The sequence below is a fragment of the Mizuhopecten yessoensis genome, unplaced genomic scaffold (assembly GCF_002113885.1).
Source record: "Mizuhopecten yessoensis strain PY_sf001 unplaced genomic scaffold, ASM211388v2 scaffold11055, whole genome shotgun sequence".
Classification (NCBI taxonomy): domain Eukaryota; kingdom Metazoa; phylum Mollusca; class Bivalvia; order Pectinida; family Pectinidae; genus Mizuhopecten; species Mizuhopecten yessoensis.
In genome coordinates, this window is record NW_018408856.1 from 134021 (window position 1) to 157909 (window position 23889).

At 35.9% G+C, this 23889-nt stretch overlaps 1 protein-coding gene across 1 annotated transcript in view; it reads left to right on the forward strand.

Moving 5' to 3' along the window:
• LOC110465101 overlaps nt 1-23889 on the forward strand; it is a 77475-nt gene that overhangs the window by 32859 nt on the left and 20727 nt on the right. Inside the window, exons 3-21 of the mRNA XM_021520687.1 lie at nt 1363-1404; nt 3626-3667; nt 3856-4190; nt 5158-7595; nt 8335-8619; nt 8992-9167; nt 9588-9761; nt 9980-10168; nt 11950-12077; nt 12616-12783; nt 14457-14501; nt 14874-15017; nt 15358-15466; nt 18056-18285; nt 19428-19664; nt 20120-20585; nt 21458-21660; nt 21904-22125; nt 22939-23109. Of these exons, the coding sequence (XP_021376362.1) occupies nt 1363-1404; nt 3626-3667; nt 3856-4190; nt 5158-7595; nt 8335-8619; nt 8992-9167; nt 9588-9761; nt 9980-10168; nt 11950-12077; nt 12616-12783; nt 14457-14501; nt 14874-15017; nt 15358-15466; nt 18056-18285; nt 19428-19664; nt 20120-20585; nt 21458-21660; nt 21904-22125; nt 22939-23109 (5804 nt within the window). The remainder of the gene's footprint in view (nt 1-1362; nt 1405-3625; nt 3668-3855; nt 4191-5157; nt 7596-8334; nt 8620-8991; nt 9168-9587; nt 9762-9979; nt 10169-11949; nt 12078-12615; nt 12784-14456; nt 14502-14873; nt 15018-15357; nt 15467-18055; nt 18286-19427; nt 19665-20119; nt 20586-21457; nt 21661-21903; nt 22126-22938; nt 23110-23889) is intronic.

A 23889-nucleotide genomic window follows, 5' to 3' on the forward strand; every position in this document is an offset into this window, starting at 1 on the left:
TTACGAGGGTTTGTCCTGACAGTCAACATGTATTAAATTGTAACAGTGGTGCACTCACACCCAAAATATGTGCAATACTAAACCATATACTGAAATGTCCATTAGGCCAATCATAAATGCGCCAAATAGATAGGGCGCGAAAGTTTCTAAAATAAGAATTTTGGTGAAAGTTGAACATTTAAACTATCCCTATGTTTTTTTCTAAATTGTTGAACATGCAGTAAAAAGGTTTGTGTTTTACCAAGGATACAGCAAGCATGAATCCTAAACTCTAAATCAATAGTAAATACAGCACTAAGCTATAAAATATATAGGGTACCTTGGATTTCATTTCTTCCAAAACGGCAATGATACTTTCATAATACATTTCCTGTAAAGATTCTGAATAATGTCAGCTGAAATACATTTCGTGTTGAATTACGAGTACTTTCGGTTGGTAGATATTTATTTCTTTATTAATCCCCCCTCTTACTTCAGCATAATTGTTGATGATATTTCGGCCAATAAAACCTCCTAAACAAATGATATACAAAGAGATATATTGATTTACTAAATTCAGCTCATACAGAAATATAACAAGGAAATCCATAGGCACATATTTGGTTTGCAGAATCCTATCTTATCTTATCTTATCTTATCTTATCCAATGTATGTACATGTAATACTTGTAATGTTGTTATTTAGAATAACGTAGTCGGCTACTTCAAAGCTATAGTCACTTACATTAAACAACATATAAGCACTGTTTCGTAGAATTATGTGAAAAGATGTTATGATAAATGTTCACATTCCTGGGTCATATCGTTTGACCTCTTATTGGTGTGTAAGTCTTTATTTTTTAAATCATTCCACGCGTGTTGATGACAATAACATCTCTGATAAAAGAACTCAAATGCAGCAGGACAATATGCTATTAGAGCGTAAGGAATACTTAATAAAACGATGATAATTAATTGATTAGCTAAAGCTGTCTAAAATTCAGGAGCGGAAACAAACGTTACGACTTCTGAAAACGTGACAACTGGTGAGTCAGCANGCGGAAACAAACGTTACGACTTCTGAAAACGTGACAACTGGTGAGTCAGCATTTAACATTCAAATTCACGAACAAATTTTATTCGTGTCATTCATTTATAAATGCCTTATTATGTCTTATAACAATATTTCTATCAGAAAATTTGAAAAAAACCATCCTCAACCTTAAACGTTATTTAACAATATATCATCTGACTAATAAACGGTTTTAATTTCCTCAAAGCTTTCCAAAACACGGTTGGCATGACAGTATTTTAAAGCGTAAATAACACTGTATACAAACGAATGAACTTTTGTTTAATTTTATACAAAACTGTCTAAATTCAGGGCAGGAAACATCCGGCACAACTCCGAACAACGTTACAACTGGTAAGTAAACATTCATGCTATATTTTGTTATATTTGATGTCTCCTCAAGTCTTGTTATGTCCGACGTTATGGCATATATGTTTTTATTTTTACTTAACTGCGTTTAATTAAACTTAAATGTATTGCACAGTGTCCATAGTAAACCTAAAAACGACAGAAACTTCCGCAAATTACCAAACAACCGATAAGTCAACATTAAACAAGCCAACGCCTACAAAAAAAATGTTAACGATATCTATCATTTTGGAATTACTTAAAGTCTCTTTCCGTTTCTTAATAACTAAAAACTACATTTGTTACATACCCAATATATTGATCATGTCATACATGTACAATATATACAAATTATTTGACAAATGAAATCATGATAAAATGCTGTTGAAAAAAGAAGACATTACAGGCTAAAAGCTTACTGAAAAACATATATTGGCCATGTCATAAAATATTTACAAATTAATTGACAAATGTAATTGTAATATAATACTGTTGCAAAAAATCGATATTTGAGGCTAAAAGCTAACTGAAAAATACACATAACCACTATTTTCATAGGTGTTTTGTTAATTTTTCATGATTAATGATCACATATTTAATATTTTGTTTTGTTTAATTATTTTTTCGTTTCTGTTTTGACGAATTGTTTCCTTGTGATTTGATGAACCTAAAAACTATCTATCAACTTAAATGTATGTTTATTGATCAATGAAAGAAATTTTTCCTTCAGATATTCTACTCGTTACCAGGCTGATATTATATAAATATCACATTCATGAGAGGGCGATATTGCATATTTTCACCCTAAGGAAGCATTTCCGAGGGGTGAAAATATGCAATATCGCCCTCTCATGAATGTGATTTTTATTTGATTATACCGAGTGTCATGTTTAGGTGTTTCACCACTTCACCATTTTTAAAGGTCCTTGTGTTGATTTGACATAAACCAAGACTTCATCTTAACAGTTGTCGAATGAACCAACCATGAATGTGATTTGATACATGTAACACCCTGGCACTGGGACGAACCGTGCACACATACGTTTGGCGCATGTAACATTTTTTGGAATAACACCCTGGCACTGGGACGAACCGTGCACGCATACGTTTGGCGCATGTGATATTTTTTAATGTCACTCTGTCTTCTTAATCTTTGTAAAACGAGCAAGAAACATTGAAAATGTTCACATCTTTCTCAACCAATCAGATTACGAGATTTTAACAGAAGGTATAATAATTAATATTCTACCACGTTTGAGATGAAACGACACTTTTCATTGATTAATAACCACTGATAATTGGACGATAGACCATGCGCGTGCATGTATTATTTTCCATCAGACGAACGCTCCCCTAAAACCCTCCCTCCAAGGCGATTGATTCCATTGGTCGAATGAGGGTACTTGCATTTAATTTGTATGTCTTTTAAGATTTGCTCGCCTTTTTACTGGCGTTGAATGCAAATATTTGGAAATGACACGTTTCATCAAATATTTCAAATACAACCACTCTTTTCTAAAGTGTTGTGTAAATAGTATTTGGACAAACTGTTTACAATTTGGTATCAAAAATATTTGGCCTCTGGTGTTTATTTTTTTTTTTTTTTTTTTATATCTTCACATGGTTGGATTATTCCTGCAAATTAGTCAGGATAATTTGCTTTCCGATTTTTATTTTTTCTTAAAGAAATTCGAAAAGATAGTTTAACTGACAATACTGTTGAGCGGCAAAAATGCTGCATACAGAATTAAAAACTACTGTTTTGACGACAAAGAAAACGTTTAAATTCATGTCCGGAAACAAGCCCTTCGTCTCAAAACAACGTTACGATAAGTATTAATCAGCATCTCTTTATACATACAAAACCGCGAATAACCCAAATATTTGGAAAGAATAGAGTTCATAGAATAAAATACAAATAATCACTGATTTGTTTAATGTTTTGCATTTCTGAATCAGTTAGTTACAATTCTTAATTATTTTAAGTTCGTTCATAATATCTTTCTATCCTGTAATAATAATTGCATATTAACAAGGGGATCCGATTTTGGTCTTGTAGATGGACGCCTAGGCATACTCGTTGTATTGTATCTATAACTATACCTGCTAATTGGTTATCACCGGATAATATTCATTACTTCTGAACGTGCTAGTATAACATTGACAAACTTTATTAAAAAATTATGACTTATCGTTTGATAAAATGAACTTTCTCAATTTAATTCAGGTCACGAAGAAACTGACACAACTACAAACAGTGTAACGACTAGTAAGTAAACATTTAAATTTCAAATTCTTAGTATGTTAACTAATAAGTAGAAATTGTTTGGTAATACACAATATACATATTGTTGTCACAAAAGGATTTTGTATGTCACGAGTATTTTTCTCCGCTAAAATTAGAATTAATGAGAACAGGTAGCTCCAGAAACTAGTACAACAAGATTAATGTTTCAGCTACACCTCCTGTTCCAAGCCTGACAGTAACGCCTTCTGAAGTCGTGATGGAGGACGGGGATCCAGTAACATTGTTCGTCAATTACTCTGATGCCACGCCCTCTACGCTGTACGCAACGGTAGACGATACAAATGGAATCCAAATCATACTATACGAGACAAGAATACTTGACGTTGCTAATCAGACAGGCGATGGGACAATCAATGTGACTATTGATTCCGACGATTTCAGTGACTATGGCAACTACAGTGTTATCTTGCACCTGATTACTAACATAACCAATGTGACAACGACAGTACTGATACACTACGAGCAACGCATCACGAGCCTTCATGTGAGAACCTTTTCAATAATCTTTCCCAGAGATCATAAAACGATCTAAAATCTGTTTAAAGCTAACAGTGCAAGTCAAAAAAAGCTTTCATTATTAAAAAAGAAAAACACTTATTTTTCTGGTTTTGAGATGTTCCCCGGCGACTTTTATTCCGGCTGTCCTATCTTAGGAAACGCCGACATTTTAGAATGTACGTCATACGTGAGTCTAAGATTGTTTTATTATCCCGAGGCCTCGACACTGCGTTTACCTAGATACATTTATTTTACAAATTATCATACAGTATATTCCACTACATTTTGTTATATACGTTTTAAGATTTTGAGTTTTTACCATATAACTATATATTCCGTGGTGGAATAATTTCCTTTCTTTTCGTGATAGTTGCTATGCGATAACTTAAAACTCGTTTAAAACATATTCCGATTAAAATTGAAAGAAAAAAAAGAAAAATGAAGACTTCCATTATAAAACGAAAGTCATTACTTTCACGCTGTATTCCGACGGTCATTGTCCTGCATAATCAAATATAGAAATATATATCTCATATGTTGATATCAGTTTAAAATTTACATGCTTAAGGGTTGTGCTTTTACCGCTGAATTATCAATGCTATTATGATGTATTGATTCTCTAAACAAAATACTTCAAACATTTATAAAGTATTCGGGTAGCATTTTTATACCACAGTGTCATAACAAACACGACTATAGCTTAAGTTGGGTAATCTGCTTGCCAATACAACTGCTAAAACTGCTGCAATATTATCGCATATCACTACTGACAACATTGTACTTTTAGTTCTGAAAAGTCGTGGATTACTTTTCAAATGTGTTTTTCGTTATATTTGGTTTTTCTATTTAAACATTACTGATTCATTATCGTAATACAGCCTCCTCATTAATGTAAGTGTGAATATTAAATACATAGAATACCTTGTTAATTAGTAAATATTTTATCATTACAGATAAATAGTACTTCGAAACACGTTGCCGTGGAAACAAAGGTGACTTTCTTTCTGTACCTCAGCTCCGGTAGCAATGTTCTTATTGAATGCTACATAGACGAGAACGTTCTTGTATTGACAAAACCACTCAATCAACAGAGACGTACAGAACTATCATATAAGTTCAAGAAAGCCACAACGACAAACTTTACATGCAAAGCCTCTAATAGGCTAGGACACGTAAATGCGTCAATGCCCATTGTATCTCAATATCCGGTTGCGGGGTTCTCCTTGCAGAGAAATCAATCCCTGGCCAAAACATCAGAATTTGTTTACTTTATTTTAACTTTTGCCCAATCCACTCCTGCTCCGATGGGCAACGTTCAGGTGAATGTTTCTTTTGGTGATGGTGAAAATCAATATGTTCGATTAGACGACATGGAAAACTTCACTTCTATGTACAAGAATCACTCATATGTGGACCAAGGGAATTATACAGCGATTTTTCGTATATATTCTGAAATCAATACTCTTACCCTTCGCCATGAGACTTTTATCTGGAACCCACTCAATTTGTCTTTGACAGCGAGTTCTTTAGAAGCCGAAGTGAATCAAACAATACAATTCTATTTATATCCGGCGGGCTTCGGTTTTGAATTTGCGGTTCAGTACGGCGATCACATAGAGAAGAAAAGTCCGGATGGAGCTCTTTATACATTCTTCAATACATCCACGTGGATGTACGCATATTCAAATCCCGGCATGTATGTTGTACAACTGACAGCTTGGAATCCATTCTACACAACAAGCACCAGCTTTTCAGTCACTATACAATACCCTCTTCCAGACGCTGTTATCAATTTATCACCCCAATATGAAGAGATACCGATTCCAGACGGAAACATGACATTCAATTTATCGATGGACTCTGACTTGCCATCCCCAACTGATGTAGTCTGTATTTTTGATTTCGGAGAAGACAAAAACATAAGTAGAACCCAAACAAAAATAGAATTCGGAGTACCAGTTATTAAAACCTTTAAATATGAAAGACCAGGTTTAAAACTAGTGCGTTTCGTTTGTTTTAATATGGTCAGTAACTCAACTAAAACATCAACGGTGTCTGTTAGAGACTTCAAACTCCAGAACTTTACCATTGCTGTGCCAGACGAAGTGATGATGAACATGAGCATCACTTTGCCTACAGACGAAGATGGGGCGGCTGTCTTCTCTAATGATCCCGTTCATGTAGGTTTCTCAGTGTCCCTATTCAACTGTTCCCGACTCCCTCCCGACATCGATATAGCTTGGGACTTCGACACAGGCAAAATTTCAGAATGGTATTCTCTTGTGTCAGGATATATTCAACATCAATTCACAGACAGAAGAATCCACACAGTCCATGTGCATTTGCGATCAGCAGACGAGAACCACACTTCTGTTTTTGAAGTCAAGGTCGGTGTAGTGAATTTTACAACAAGCGCATTTCAAGGATATCTTCAGGTTTCAAACGAGCTAACATTTACTGCTAGTGGACCTTCAGAACTATGCAATTATTCCATTAATTTCGGTGTCGATGACATTGTTCGTATTAACAGCACTACACGTATGAATGTAACTTTCATCTACGAACAATATGGGGAATACTATCCCCATCTCACTGTCCAAAATGAGCATTTCTATGAAAGACTCTACCTAACGAAAAAGATTAAAATTGACTACATTTTACCCCTGATTTTTACCTTTTCCAATACCTCAGTATTGATACCACCAGGTGATATCGTCGTCAACATTAGCATTAAGGAGACAACTCCTATGATAACGTGTTCTTTTCAAATGGGAGACAAACTGGATACTGATGAAAGGGTCATCTCACAAAATATTTCTGCATATAAACCCCTCAGTTTTCACTTCATGTACCAAACGTTTGGTAGCCATGAAACATTTATATATTGTTATAATTTGATCGACAACGTTACAAAGACAACAGAAGTTCAGGTCATCAATAAATGTTTTTCCTACGGGGGTGAGATCGCAGGAATATTTGCCTGGCAGTTTTACGAGAGCAGTAACCCGCTTATTGTTTCAACTTCGGAAGAAACTGACTTGTCCAATCGAATGGCTGTCGAGTGTTTTCGGCAAAATCCTAACTTTGACTGGAAAATAAATAATAAAAGTGTATCAATCAGTGATAACAAAGGAACATTCCGGTTTCATAGAGCAAGTATGGAACCGGGTGACTACAAAGTCAGTTTGAACGTGACATTGGACGACACGTGGCACGTTGAACATATATACATTCGATTCATTAGACCAAGTCCTTTTGCAAGGATCAAAGGAGGTTCAGAGCGCAATGTAACGCAAGGGATAGTTCCTATAGATGCAATATCTACGTCCTACAGCATAGAACATGGCTACGGTCACACGGATGGTCTTAACTTTTCATTTCGATGTTACAGGTATGTATCAATTAGTATTAATACCGTTTTCTATCGTTGATACTCCGTTTCCCAGTGTCAACTTTAATGGAGACTGCAGTTTTCACTGGATCAGGTATTTTTGTTCTCGGTAACATCTTAAAAATGCTTGACATACTGCGAGCAAAACACAAGAGAATTCTACGTTTGCTTTTCGTACTGAAAGTAGCCTCCCTATATAATGAAAAGTTCTTTTTACACAACCAATAATAGTTTCTATGTGACGTTTCGATGACTAGTACGTTATCTACACTGTCACGTAAGTTTTGTTTGTTTGGCTGTATTTATCATCAAGCTTTTTGCATGGTATTCGTTTCAATTTATCCGTTCCGTTATTTGACTCTGATCTGCAATAGCAATACTGAGGATTGGAAAGGAATATTTACATTTTACTTGTCCGCTAAATTCCTAAAAGTTTTATTAAATAACCTTTACAACTAGTCATGTTTGTACATAACATAGTACAATATCATCAACTGTGAAAGTGGACATTTTCGTGATGAGGAAAGGGTCGTATTTTTCGCGAGGAGTAAACTAGCGCAAACATATCAACACGCCAATATCAATTTATAGATTATACAGATAAAATGTAAGATAGATTTCAGAACAATTGAAAACGCGAAAAAGAATCGAAAACGCGATCAGCTTAAAGAGTCATGCTGGACCATTTCTGCCCGCGATAATTTTAACTTTTTTAGCAGTATGATACTCTCTGTTACAGATCAGCTCATACAAATTTTTCCAACATCCGCGAAGAGTTCTCAGACATCATCACAAACACGAGCTTAATAGAATACACCCCTGGTAATCTTACCCATCATGGTACGGATTGTGGAGAGGCATTTGAAGTCACTTCAAGAGGCGTCGCTACGCTTGACGTGAATGCATCAAGTACGGACAATGGTTTTCTGATTGCTCTGAAAGTCAGTCAGAGCAACACAACCCCGAGTGTCTTCTTTCAGGCAATGAGTATAAGTAAAGATGATCGACCTCAAGTTGAAATCAAGTACGTATACATTTCTAAACCTAGGGGCTATCGAATCAGTTTGATCATGTAAAAATCAAATACGAAAGCAGAAATTAAGGGAATCAAACACAACTTCGAACTAATAGCGTCATTGTATATACTAGTGTAAGTGATAATGAATGTCGTCTTATAGTAATAAATGAGTTTATTTGCACCAAAAAAGATTAAGACGTTTTGGCGGAACATGCTAGTGTACCGGTAAAAAAAGGAAGGGAGTGAAAGAGAGAAATAGTTTTTTTAAGCCATTATATCATATTCGATATTACAAAATGCATTTCCATTTTCCATTTTTCTGTTTCACTGTTAATGCGCGCATTTGTTTTGTTGCACAATGCGCTCTTCTCCTTTCAGATGCGAGATGAATTGCAGAGACAAGCTAGCGATACAGAGTCAACTGAAACTCAGGGCAGAATGCAAAACAGATTTTGACATCTCCGAGTCACTGATTTATGAGTGGACTCTCTTCAAAATTGGTTCAAACGAGAACCATGAGAGTGTGGATCTATCGCAAAATAAAACACAGACAGGTTATCATGCATTGTTGTTTTTTAAAATATATTATTGTAGGGATAATTTTTACCGTACAATGCACCATATAGGTAATGTGCTGCATGCTTTTTAATCTTATTTAAATATTAAATTTACATTAAAATGGTAATTCTTTATTTTGTTACCAGAAAATGTAACTTCCTCAAAAACAAATATCCTTGAACAGTACTTTCTGTTGCATACTAGTATTATTTTAAAGGTTGTCCTTAGAGAGAAACCGCATGCAAACGCTATTTATAACTTTTTTAACTGAAAAAAATATATCTTTTTATTCCCCTTATCAATTTAAAGTTCACATAATTTTTTAGTTAATTTTTCTTTGAATCTTTATGGTACGACAGAAAATCAATGTTTGTATCAGGAAAATAATATATGCAATGATAATTTGTACTGAACAGGGACAGAACAAAAAATACTTGTGGTGAATGATGGTGTGTTTGACGAAGGAATGACGTACATGTTCGAGGTAACTGTGACCCCTGAAACCCAGATGTCTTCTGGGAAGGCAAACATCTACTTCAAAACAAACATGGTACCATATGGCGGTCACTGCTCTGTGCCACCCCCATCAGGTATTTTTTTTGTAGACCTCAATACATCGTAATTTCTGAAAGGTTATTTCACCTATGTCTGATAAACTGTTTTCAGGCACAACCACATTGAGATAATCAGCAAAAAAAGGTGTTTCACGTTTTTCGTTTTCGAGACCTCATGTTATCCCCTATTTTACAGTAAAATTTAATACAAATGTATTTTAACGACATTGTAAGGAATAAGTTGATGTTTTCAGTTTTTTTAGGAATTGGTATGACAACAAGATTCAAAGTAAAATGTGAGGAATGGAAGGACGAAGGTCAGCGAGACCAGAAAAGCAGTGAACTGGACGCGAAAGAATCTATAAAGTACGAGTATATTCAGGAAACAATGCGGGTAGTAAATGGAAAGACGGAAGTTTCACAGTCTGAACTGTTTTTCGGAGGTACGTAAGTTTTTTAATTTTACAAGTACTTAGTAATACGTATGATGATACTTATCATTTGTCTGTGTGTGTCGTGCCAAAATCGAAACGTGACATATTTCACCTTGACCTTGACCTCATGCATTGAAAGACAGTTGAGTGACCGCACAACGCACCAAACATAGCGTGCGCACACCGTCCGCACATCGTCCACACACCGTCCGCACATCGTCCACACACCGTCCGCACATCGTCCACACACCGTCCGCACATCGTCCACACATGGTGCGCACAAATGTGCGATTTAACAATCGTTCGCCCCGGTGTGCGTTTCTCGTCGCACAACTGTTCGATTGGATTCAGTTTGTAAATAAATATTACGGAATGAAAAAAATACGAAAAGCTCGTATGCAATAATGAAAACTGTATGTACATGTATTACTGTAATTTCTCATCACAGTTACGAAGTTTATGTACAGTTTTACAACGATTGTAACACAGCATTACACAGACCGTTAAATAGGTTTGGCTCAAAGGTAAGAGAACAGGTAAATAACAATTTGATGATTGACCGGAGTTTTACCTGGCCTGTACCTGACACATTGTCATAGAGCTGATATACGATACCGTACGACTGTAATGAAAACACAACTGGACATTTAGTATTTGTTATTGGCATTCGGTTTGCCTATAGCTCCCCTTCACCTGGGTTTTCACACCCCTGGCCCTACCCGACGAAATACGTAAGCGCCTCGGGCGGGGGGAAAACTACGGTCCAGGTTCATGTACAAAGTGGCTATGTTTACCTGTATACGGGACTGTGTTGTAGTTTCACATGTGTCGATTAAGGTCGTTTAAAAAATATCGAAAACACAATTTTTAATTTCAAGAAAGTATAGACATAAATATAAGCATATAGATGTAGATAGAATAAACACGAAACCGTATATATTGTTAAGGTATTCCTCAATTTACACCAACCACGATTGTTATCGCACAACGTTCGTCAATCGTGTAAAATTGTGTGATCCTGTATATCGGTTTCTGTTTCATGTGTGGATATCGTATTGGTTAGAACAACAAAACATTACGCTGTTTCGCGTTACTTATTAAACACTGAGGCTTCTAATTGAACTTTGACCTTGTCCTCAAGTCGCGTTTGAACTTTTTTTATTGCTCTCAGATGCGAAAATGTTGATTTTCGGATCATTCCATCATGTATGAACTCCCGACTTGATATGACAGTACATCATGAGAAAGCAGTGTGATACAAGGAAAATGAGACAGTCCGACTATCCTTTGACCTTTAACCTTGACCTTGAATATCTAAATACAGGTCTACGAGTTTTCGGGCATATCTGCTCGAAGATTCAAGTAGGTAGACCATAATTGGTCTGCATGTACATCATGGTCATTGGGTTTTTAGGGTAACAAAGTGAAGTCGATGTAACATATATTCTGTTGTATTTTCTATGGAAACATGTTGTCGTAGGAGAATCCACGAAGCCGACGCTTCGGCTTCAATCTTATATCCTTTTTTGGCACTTGATGTTTTACTATAATGTGCTATTGCAGTTATCTATTTATTAACATGGAAACAGTAATTATAATGCGCAAATGGAACACCACTTGCATTAATGTTCATATTCGTGCAACCATATGTGAAATAAATAGCTTGTCCTTCTCATAATAACAGAATGTATTTGATGTCAGTCAGTTTATTTCAGACTATTTTACTGTAACTTAGTAATTTCATATAACATCAAATAACAAGATACTTACAGCAGCTCACGTTCTTGTAGGAGAAAATTCAGCCACTCAGCTGCGACTTCAGGTCGGTGACGAAGCGTTTGATTACAACGTAACTGTTCTGGTCAGAGTCAAGGACATGTACGGAGACTTCACCGAAAATAGAGACGTTCACCTACAGGTAAGTGTATCGTGATATGTAGGAGAATAGAAACTAAAGAAAATTAATTCACCAATAAGTAAAAATGTCGTGATAAAAATTGAGATGAAAATATAAAAACAGATAAGCTCATCTGCATTGTAGCAACAATGCTATCGATGTGAAACCAAACGATACACAAAATCGATGTAAACCGGAGCAATACTAAAAAGTTTTCACGGATACAGAACATTGCAAAAGAAAAAAAAATTGTACTATCAGATATGTTTAATTCAAGGTACGTTTACTCTCAAATATGTTTAATCACATGTAAGTGTACGTAGATATCTTTGTTTAGATTTTTTCATCGACTTTTTATTCTAAAATAACTTTTCCTTACTTTGCATAATTTTGGTAAATTAAAAAAAAAAAAGATTTCAAAGTCACTGCCGCGACAACTTCCACTACGCAATTAGTTTAAAGAGTTACGATGTAAATATTTCCACGCACCAAAATTTCCACTTTTACAGTATCTGAAAAGCATTAGGATGTTTGAAAACAACTAATTTACTTGTTCCAGGTATATTATAATAAATCGTACGTACCAACGGACGAGGACGACGTAGCTTCTTTACAGGAACTCTTTGATAGATTCAACTCAATCTTCTACCCGTTACAAGGGGGAGGCAACAAGATAGCCTTGGTGCAGTTCGTCGGTTCAATGACAGCCATGCTGGACACCATAAACGTACGTAAGAAAAATGTTAAAACAGAGTGGGTTCTTGCCAACAGACCCATTGACTACCAGACATGTATTTCTCGGACCCCAGATAGGGATATCCCACATCATACTCCATGTTATGTTTTCGATATCGTCCGATCTTTCTGGTACCATTACGTGACAATCTTTACATTTTTACACGGAAGCATTCAAATGTAGCTCTAACAGTGCAGAGGCCATTTTTATTATAGGCACAAGACGGGATACTTGTAGTCTTAAGCAAAATTAAAAAGGGTTTTTTTTCGAACTAAAAGGTGCGAGAATAAAATCAATTGCCTGTAACTAAGCAAGATTGGGTTATCTCAGTCTCAGGGTAAGAATTTGTAACATCCCAAGCTTGGCTTACACCTCGGTTTGGACTATGTTACAGAAGTCCTCGACTGAGATAACCCGATCTCGCCCAGTAACAGGTAATATATTTTATTATGCAATTTTATGAAATGAAATGATATGATTCATTCATTCATGGTTATATTTTTTTACCATAACATATAAAGGTTTCGTCGGTTTGCTGAAATGCTTTTGTTTAGAGGGTAAGCGTACCAACAAGTTTCACAATATTATTACCACTGTCACTATAGTTAAATATTTGTTAAATTCCTTTTCAAAAGACATTCTATAAACAATATCTGTTGCGATGCAGTTACTATAAATTAGGTAAAAGGTTCCTTTGGTAAAAAAAAAAAAAAAAAAAAAAAAGATTATCCCAAGCCAAACAACTGTAGCATTAACCTTGAAAGTAATTTTGTTGTTGTTTTGATTTTTGCTTGTTTGTTAATTTTATAGAATGTTTAAAGGCGTTAAATGCTTGCTTGGTGTATTGCTATACTTATAACAAAGTGCTTATGCAATTCAATATTGCATAAACATTGTTAGTATGTAAACAAAATATTGGCGTCAAAGTAGAGTACCTCATTCATATCAACTTGTTGCCCAATTGAAGAAATTTACTATCAAATCTTGTGTTGACTGATGACCTAATTAAAGATGGCACTATCTGTTTAGTCATCATTTCATTTTCCATTAGAAGCATCCATTAGTCATGTAATGTAGATATTGCTATGCTTTACTTTGTGGTAAGTGTCATAAACTTAAACGTATTTAAAAAGAGCTAGTAATGTGGATAGTTTTTGTCCGTTGACGTTATCATCTGTGAAATCCCAGTTAACTAGCTTAAAACAAATATACGATTTCCTGAACATTGGAAACAACTTTAATAATAATATATACATGTAATTACACTTCAAGAAGTTCTATTTGTATGGCAGGTCATTTTAATAACTGACAAGAAAGGACAGTTTCTTTCTTTCTTATAACATACTGTTTTGGTTCCCTATTTTAAATCTTTGTATTTGTAACATTGACCCATTATGATTAAAAGTACTTAGAAACATTGTTAATTTATATAAGGCAACATCGTTCTTCGTGGAAATATTTGCAAAGTCCAGCATTCACAACTCCAACTACAGCAAATGCTATCAAGTGAAAACTGATTGCTACAAATTTGCTATTAGACGAGAAACTCAAAATACTACTATTTCTGACCTGAAAATCACACTCATTCAATACCGTTAGGTAAAAATATAAAAATAACTGTTCAGCAATAAACTTGCGCACGTTTTTTTGGGGTTTATTTACAGGTTTTTACTAACGGAAGCAGCAAACTTGATAACGAAATGTTAAAGGTATGTGAAAAGGTGTTTTTTTCTATTGTGTCTTTAACATCCAAGGCTATGTGAGGACGAATGTAAGGGGACATCACAGAAAAACGTGTAGATGGAAAAAAAAGAAAAAGATTCCATGTATTGCAATAAAGGCAGTAAACAAATTATGGCTAAGTGTAAGAAACTTTTGTAAAAGGTAAAAAAAGTCTTACGTTAGTCGCCTCTTACGACACGAATCGGCGGGATACAGCAGGCCTGTTCTTTCTCCGAACCGACAGCAATTATATGTTCATTCACGTGGTAGTATAGTTTTTCTATCTTGCATTCACGTTATAGTAGAGTTTTTTTTAATTATTTTTTTGCATTGAATCCCTTTCCCCACTTTTATAACAGAAAAACTACGACCTAGTGCTGACACTTAGAGGAGCTGTATCGCTGGAATCGAGCGAAGCCTTGAATGCTGTAGATACAAACAACGTGATGCAGAAAACAAAGGCCTGTTTAGGAAACCTGAACATTGTGAACGACTCCTCGCTGGTAAGTTATCAATGCCTGGTTGATGATGAAATATCTTCAAGTAGTTTTCTGCACACAGTATATCATATCAATCTGGCACATAACATTTGTGTGTGTGTGGGGGGGGGGGGGCCGAGCTGGTAGGGCGTCTGCCGTTCTGCTACCACTAGGCTTCCACTACTGGGTCGCGGGTTCGAGATCTGCGTGAGGCAGTCGCAAGGTACTGGTCGCAGGTTAGTGGTTTTTCTCCAGGTACTCCGGTTTTCCTCCACCACCAAACCCTAATACGCCCTTAAATGACAATAGCTGTGTAATATGACGTTCATATGGGTATTTATATTAACTTCTTTTTTACTTGAAGGATGTTGGTGTGGAAACTGCTTTAAAACTTGTCAATAATTTTGAAAATTTGACAATGATGAGGCCCTTTCCTGTTGAAGACTGGCAAAGCGTACTTAGTGGAATATCAGGTAAAAATATATATGAATATATATATATAACATTCATCGTTTGCTTTTGCTTGTTTGTAACAATGACAGTAATATAACGAACATCATCATAAAAACCTTATAATCATAATAATAATTCGAGGTTCTTATATACCGCTTTATCACAACCTAGTTCGCAGGTCGTCTCAAAGCGGTTCACAAATTCACAAATATGAACATGTTCATATGTTTACATAGTTTATCACAAAATACTCACGAATCTTTTTCTGGTACATGGTACTGTATTGTATGCGCTATGCAATTAGCCATGCGAGAAGGTTATATTACATTTAGTGTAAATTTAACCACACTTTCACCGAGATCAATGGGTTTATTTGTTATATTTCATGTGGAATTGTGTTGTTATTTTATAAGAAAAATAATGCAGTTTGCAGAGATCATTGTTACCTTACAATTGAAGTGACCCAAAATAGTAACATCGCGCTAATATACCATAATTCCCTACGTATTTCCCGCACTCTATAGGGTTGTTATTATTATACGGAATTCGGATTGATATATGTCTCGCATGTGCCCCGCTTTGACCATCAATGCACATATCGGTGAAATAAATTCAATGTAGACAACATATGAAATGAAACTAACTTAAACGCAAAAACCCAATGTTGATTGAGATGCTGGCAAAGTTAATAGACTATGAAGTGTAGGCCGCATCCAGCATTTGATGCAATGATTGAGATGTACTACCTAAGATGCATCTATGGTCCAAGTTTGTTTGGTCTAGCACTTATACGGTCAGTTAAACTACCGTAAACTCAAATGGTTAATGTTGACGCCGCCGCCGTCGCCAAAAAAAAACCCACCTTAAGTCTCGCTTCCGTTACATTGTGGCGGCTAGACTAACAAGAGCTTTCGGAGAACATCAAAGCTCGCCTATGTTTGCTATTATTATACTGGAACTATCAATAGCAACACATGTATAGTAAAACGTTGATATAGTGCCTGTCATTTTATTTGCCACCTCAGTTCCCACCAGGATATTTCAAGGACTGTTAAATGTGAAGAAACATCTATGTGAAGCGATTGTTAAGAAATTTACAAAGTCCAATAAAGCTGTTTTGGACGCTAAAATTTGAAAATATGGTTCAGCACATTGCTTACACTCAATACAAATGCTTCAACCTTATAATAGACAATAGCCTCATGATGATGGTGGTCCAACACCACCCAACAAAACTTGCCCAAAGACTTTAACCTCAAGCTTACCCCAAAACATGAATCAAGTCCAATGAAGCTGTTTTTGGCCCCTAAAATATGTAAATATTGTCCAGAACATTGCTAACACTCCATATAAATACTTCAACTTTATAACAGACAACAGCCTATTGATGGTCGTTGTCCCACACTTCACAAAAAAACTTTAACCTCAAATTTACCTTAGTCCAACTCAGCTGTTTTTGGGCCATAAAATATGAATATATGGTCCAGCACATTGCTTACACTCGATATAAATGACCTAATCTTATAATAGACAGCTGTGTATTGAGTGTGATGATCCAACACTGTCTGGAAAAAACTTGCCCAAAAACTTTAACCTCAAATTTAACTAAGTCCAATTAAGCTGGCTTTGACCATAACATATGAAAATAGGGTCCAGCACATTGCTTACACTTGATATAAATAACTAAAATTCATAATAGACAACTGTGTATTGAGTGTGATGATCCAACCCTGTCTGGAAAAAAAATTACCACAAAAACTTTAACCTCTGAAGGTTCCCGGACGCCGACGCCGGGGTGACTACATTAGCCCCCCTATTCTTCAAATAGGCGAGCTAAAAATGACTTTGCCGGGTTATCTGGGGAAGTCGGATAACTTATGAAACGAGCTATCATTGTATCTGGATTTTATTATACGTTTATAACATGTTAGTGTTCATATGTTTACACATGATTGTCACAGGTATACATTTTTAAATTTCTATCACTTAATCAATTCTAAATCAATTTAAAATTGAACGTCAGACAAAATGATCACCGGAAATGTGAAGAAATGAATACCACTTATTTGGCACAGTGCCATATCCTCCTGTGGTACATCCTAGTATTTAGTTTAACAGGGGCCACGTGGGTCGAGTGATTAAGGCGTCAGATCGTCTACGATCACAAGCCCTCCACCACTGGATCGCGGGATCGAGGCCTACGCGGGTACGTCGCAAGACAGTGGTCGCAGGTCGGTGGATTTTCTCCAGGTTAGCCGGCTTTCCTCCACCACTAAAAACCTGACACGTCCTTTAATGACCATAGCTGTTAATAGAACGTAAATAATAAACAAACTTAATTTAATTTGACTACACAGCGATGATGATCCCTTCATTATATGAGTCGCTTGAACTTCCGCGGGCTATCCTCCGGTGCGGATAGCACGCAGGAAATAACTGTACTTAAATAGTGACTCACGCGTGATCACGTCTTTACAAATGAGATTTCAGAATATACGGAAAATATTATTAGGTGTTTTTGTTAAGTCAACTTTCTGTAAAACTACTTTACATTTTTATTATTCAAAACAAGTGCATTTGTTGTTTACATTTTTATTATTCAAAACCAGGTGCATTTGATGTCGTGGATACTGCGATCGGAAAGCTGGTTCCTGATACGTCCATTATGTCTGACACAGTGACTTATGATAGCGTCGTAAGAGAATATGACTTGATGCATCCAACCAATAGTACTCGAACAGAAGAGGAGCTGGCCCAAAGACAAGAACGGATACAAAAGGCCTACAATGACAAACTAGACACGCAGGAACAAATCGAGAAGAGACTTGAGTCTGGTCAGGTGACGAAGTGTCCAAATTACCTGTCTTGTTTATGGTCATTGTATATACCGCGAAATCTCAAAAATTAGATTTGCAAAAAAAAAGAGTTGTGAAAATTATATTATCGACTTTTCTCGCAGTAATCTTTAAAAAAAAACATAAATTAGAAGTGCTTATAAAACCTTGATAGATACATTATTGTCATCGAGTTAACTCATTTTAATGGTTCATCTTACAAAGTTGTGATCCGAAACCAAATTAAGAGAAGGCTACTGTATACAACACATACCACAGTGCGTAGGGACAGGGATCCTTGATAAAGGATATGACCATTTGTTTTTATGTTATCTACAAATATGTATGTTACAATTTCACTCAGATAATCGATTCTTTTACCAAGAGATGCCTCCAAAAACGTTCTTGTCCTATTCCGTCTTTACGTATTGCAGAGTTATCTTCTCTTGTGAGCAGGTATTGATTGTTACGTCATTGGTTATTGTGAGAAAATTACGTCGTTTTCTCAAATATTGATGACGTTACTCTCACAAACAACTGACGTAACAATCAATACCTGCTCACAAGAGAAGATAACTCTGCAATACGCAAAAACGGAATAATGTCCCTAATACGTATTCCACATATATCTAAAATTCATAAAAGTAAGCTTTTTACGTACCTTCTATTCTGTTGCATCAATAGTTTATACCAATTTTGAGTATTCCTACTTGTTTTCCCTTGGCAAATCTGATTTGTTTTCAATAGGACAAAACAGCTATATGATGCGGTGACGTTCTGTTGTCGCTTTAATAATATTTGAAGATTTGACTATAATTTGTTTCCCGTCAAAGTGATATTTTTCTCAGATACTTACGAAACTATACATGGACAATAATGGGCATATGTAGACGAGCAGAATGTGTTTTATTTTCCGATCGGTATCACACATGGCCACCGTGGCCTGTACTTAATTAATGCATTGATGGTGTACGCCAAGGTGACGCAAACGGTCCCTTTCTTTTTTGTGATTTTGCTCTAAGAATTTATGGGTATTATGGCAATGCAAATAGAGGGCTGTAGGGTACTTATGTAACGGGCACCGCAAAAATTAAAACTTGCTTATTTTATGATTACATTTTTATTTATTTTTTTCAATTTATTGCAGGTCAATGTTACCGTATACAATATGATAGCAGCTTTGGAAAATGCGCTCAGTATTATCGGAAACACCATTTTGGTAGGAGAACCAGAAAGTGTTATTGAGAGAAGCAATGTGATCATGACATTGGAGAAAACGACATTACAAAGTCTAGTCAATCGAACAAATAATAAAACTGCTTTCAGAATGGACTTCAGCAATTTCACTGCCAACTTCAATGAATCAGAAGAGTTACAGATTAAGGTAAGATGCCAAATTAAACTAATTTTTCATTTTATATACAAAAGGTGGCATCAACTAATGCCTACTAAAGTCAATAATAAACTGCCTTTTGCTGGGTAATCGAAAGATATTTTCGACTGTGGAACCTCATTCAGGATCAAACACATTCCATTATACCTGTAAAAGGCGATATAATCTAATGGTTTTCTGATGTTATAATGTTAGTAAAGAAAACTTGCATTTGCTGGTTTTCGACAGTGGAACCATTTACAACATTTAACTTATTTCATTTTACATCAAAAAGGCAACGAAATAAGCTAATGTTTTTTTTTATTATTTTATTAGTAAAATTGGATTTTAAGTTCTATCAAAAATATTTGCAAATCAATAAAATCCCTTTTCAAAGAAAAGAAACTAATTTATAATTTATATTCTGACGTCATCACGTTAATCACACATTTATATGTTTTTCTCAGACGGCAGTCTTCAAAAAGATTCCCCAGTACCATGGTAAAGGGGCAAATAAACTGACCTCAAAAGGAATCATGGTTGACGTTAAACACATCAATGGCTCACGGGCAAACATTAGCATGGATCTGCAAATCTCTAATGAAGGAGTTGCTTTCTCAAAGAAGTATCAGCCGCTTTATTTTCAGGATGATCCAGACCGGATGTTTTATTTCATTTTTGATGTGTCGAGTGAAAATGATGCCGTCATATGTTATATCCGACCTGAAAATTTCAACCCGTTTGAATACACGTCCTTTGGGCTTTATGACGTGTTTGTTCGGTACAAAGACATCCCGTCAACTACCTTGTTTGACTGGACCTACAGCATGACCATTAGGGATTGGGTAAATGCTAAATATGGCTTCAAAATCTTCGTTCCGGAAAACATACTCAATGTTGGCAAAGGTTACATGGCACTGAAGCCTCTCAGTGGTAAGTGGGTTTATCGAAACTAGACACATATAAACTTTTTCCTCTGAAATAGTACAGTTATTTATATATTTTCTATCATCACCATAGATAGTGTACCATTTCTCTTTGTACATGTATATGTTCAGTTAAAATTTTAAGTAATCAGAAAAAATATGCTTATTGATATTATGAAATATTCGGTTAAATGCATTTTTCCTTTCACTTTCAATTTTCTTATCATGAAGGAACCCTTTTCATTATAAACAATTATTGAAATATGTCTTTCAGATTTTAGTAAACACAGTAGTGCGCTGGAGTTAACATCGTAGTGCAATGGAGTTAACATTGAAATAAACTGCAGAGCACTTCAATGTTTTCTCTAGTGAACTTTTTTATTCACTGCGTGTGCACTAGATAACAAGTAAAGTTTGCTCCCAACTGTACGGTTCCTCCCGCAACTAAATTACTAACTATGTGCTAAAAGTTATGGTATGTGAAGTTCAATACTAGTGACTAGCTGTCTAGATTCATAAATAAATACCTAAACAAAGCTTCAAAAGGCATTTTTTACAGGTTTAATGACATATTAGAACATCACATCCTTCAGTTGATAACATAAGAATGCACCAATTTCGTCACATCGGTGTAAAGGTCAACATTACAAATCGCTCACTCAGTCATAGCTTGACATAGGAACCAGTTGAGTCTTGAAACGTTGCGACACGTTTAATACGTACATTGTTTGTGTATCAAATACAACTTTAATATTTCATATTTCCGAACTGATGAATCTTATTAAAGATATTATTGTAACCGGTCCATTGAAATATCCAAAACTAGAACATGATCTTGGATAAAGAAACTTTGTCTTGATGTTGTAATATGATATACAGCGCCACCTCCGCCCAAGATAAGTACCAGACTTAGAAAAAGACGATCAGTGGGTGCAAATACAACATCAACCAATCAGACGATAACATCGAATGATACACGCATGTTTGAACCTGCTAACGTCAACTTCACCATGGTGATTGTGACGACTGGTTGCCGCACGTGGGACGAGGACAGGCAAATATGGACCTCCACAGGCTGTACCGTTAGTATTTCAGTAACAAATCGCAAATCTCATAATTCCTAAATTATGTCTAGTTTTTTTAAAATTATAAATGAAATAAATGTAGCTTAACAAGAGAAATGTTCATCCAAAAATACATTCCTATACCTCATTTTTTATTTTTTTCAAAAATCAAATCCATCATTCTTTTGATAATAAAAAATGGCATATTTTCGGTTATTCCTTATATTTTAACAGTTGTCTCTTATATTTGTACATGTCTAGGTACTTCCTTTCTCCACGCTGAACGAGACTCTCTGTCGGTGTCCGGAAGCCACTGGAAACATGTTTGCAACCACATTCGCCAACAGCATTAACTTCAGCACTGTTTGGTCAAAGTTTGATGTCAATAACGCTTCAGTGTATGGAACGTTGATAGCACTTATAGTTTTGTACGTACTTGTTTGCATATGGGCCAGACGAAAGGACAAGAAGGACAACGAAATGGTTAGTTGTTGTTTTTTGTCGCTGTAAATCTTGTCAGTGAATAGTTATACCTATTGACTTAAAGTTCGGCATTTTTAACATATACTTATATCTAGTTTTCTCTATTCAGCTAATTATTTCTGGACTTTTAATTTGTAAATTATTCATTTTGCGTCTAAGAGGATGCTGTTAAGATACTTCTGTTAAGGATATTCGCAAAGGTTTTATATTTGCGCATTAGTCTCTTCTAACGAATTAAAGCAAAAATAATAATTTCTCACGAAAAAAATATCGTCACAGGACATTGTAAATATTTTGTACACATATCAGACCCATTCGCACACAAGAGAGAATGGTAAAAGCGATATTGTTTTACATTAATCCAAATTAATTTCGAATCCCGAAAAAATGTCAAGGACAACACAAATTGTCCTAATATGCAAATAGAGCGAGAGCGAGATGCAATGCAACGAGACACCGTACACAGATTTGATTTGCAATAACCAAGCACCAGAAAGGACGTCCGGCGAGACGGACGATTTGCTGGACTAAAATCAATGTTACACCAGCGGACCTCCCGAATCCAGTATGCCCGTCGTTTTTAACCTTTCTTCCATTAGCCTCGCTTCCGCACCACGTTTCTATTTTCAAATGTCTATATATAAGTTGAAGCGATACTCTTTCCTCAATAATACCGATTAATGATGTATGGGAATTAAATTACTCCACCAAACATTTCTTTTAACTTGATGAAAAAATAATGTTTATGAAATTTGCATTGTCCATACTGATCATCTCCTGTTAACTAAATCTTATGACTGGTTCTTGTTGCAGTGGAAAACCACGTTCCTGTGCGACATCGATAGCACTGACCAACATTTCTATCTGATGACCGTTCACACGGCGATGAGGCGTGGAGCGGGTACCGAGTCAAACGTCAGCTTCGTGGTAGGGAGCGATGACAAAGATTCTGGAGTCAAAATACTCAGTAACGGTGATAAAAAGGTAACGGCTACGTTATGCAGACAGGCAGATAAACTGAGTCTTATCTTATTGATAGAGAGAAATTCCAGCAGTTTATCAGTGACGAGACATGTAGACATTATCAAACTCTTAATAACATGGAGGCAATCCAATTGTCGAAGTTCCCAGAGACGGGCGTTATAGGTAAGACATGGAGACAATCCAGCTACCGAGGTTCTCAGTGACGAGGGATATAAATATGATCCGACTCTTAATGACAAGAGGACAATCCAGTTACCGAGGTTCTCAATGACAAGGTATATATATGATCCGAATCTTGAAGACAAGAGGATAATCCAATTACCAAGGTTCTCAGTGACGAGGGGTATAACTATGATCCGACTCTTAATGACAAGAGGACAATCCAGTTACCTAGGTTATCAGTGACGTGGGATATAAATATGATCCGACTCTTAATGACAAGAGGACAATCCAGGTACCGAGGTTCTCAGTGACGTGGGATATAAATATGATCCGACTCTTAATGACACGAGGACAATCCAGTTACCGAGGGTCTCAGTAACGAGTGGTTTAGATATGATCCGACTCTTAATGACAAGAGGACATTCCAGTTACCGAGGTTCTCTGTGACGAGGGGTATAACTATCATTCAACTCTTAATGACAAGAGGACTATCAAGTTACCGAGGTTTTCAGTGACGAGGGGTATAGATATGATCCGACTCTTAATGACAAGAGGACAATCCAGCTACCGAGGTTACCAGTGACGTGGGATATAAATATGATCCGACTCTTAATGACA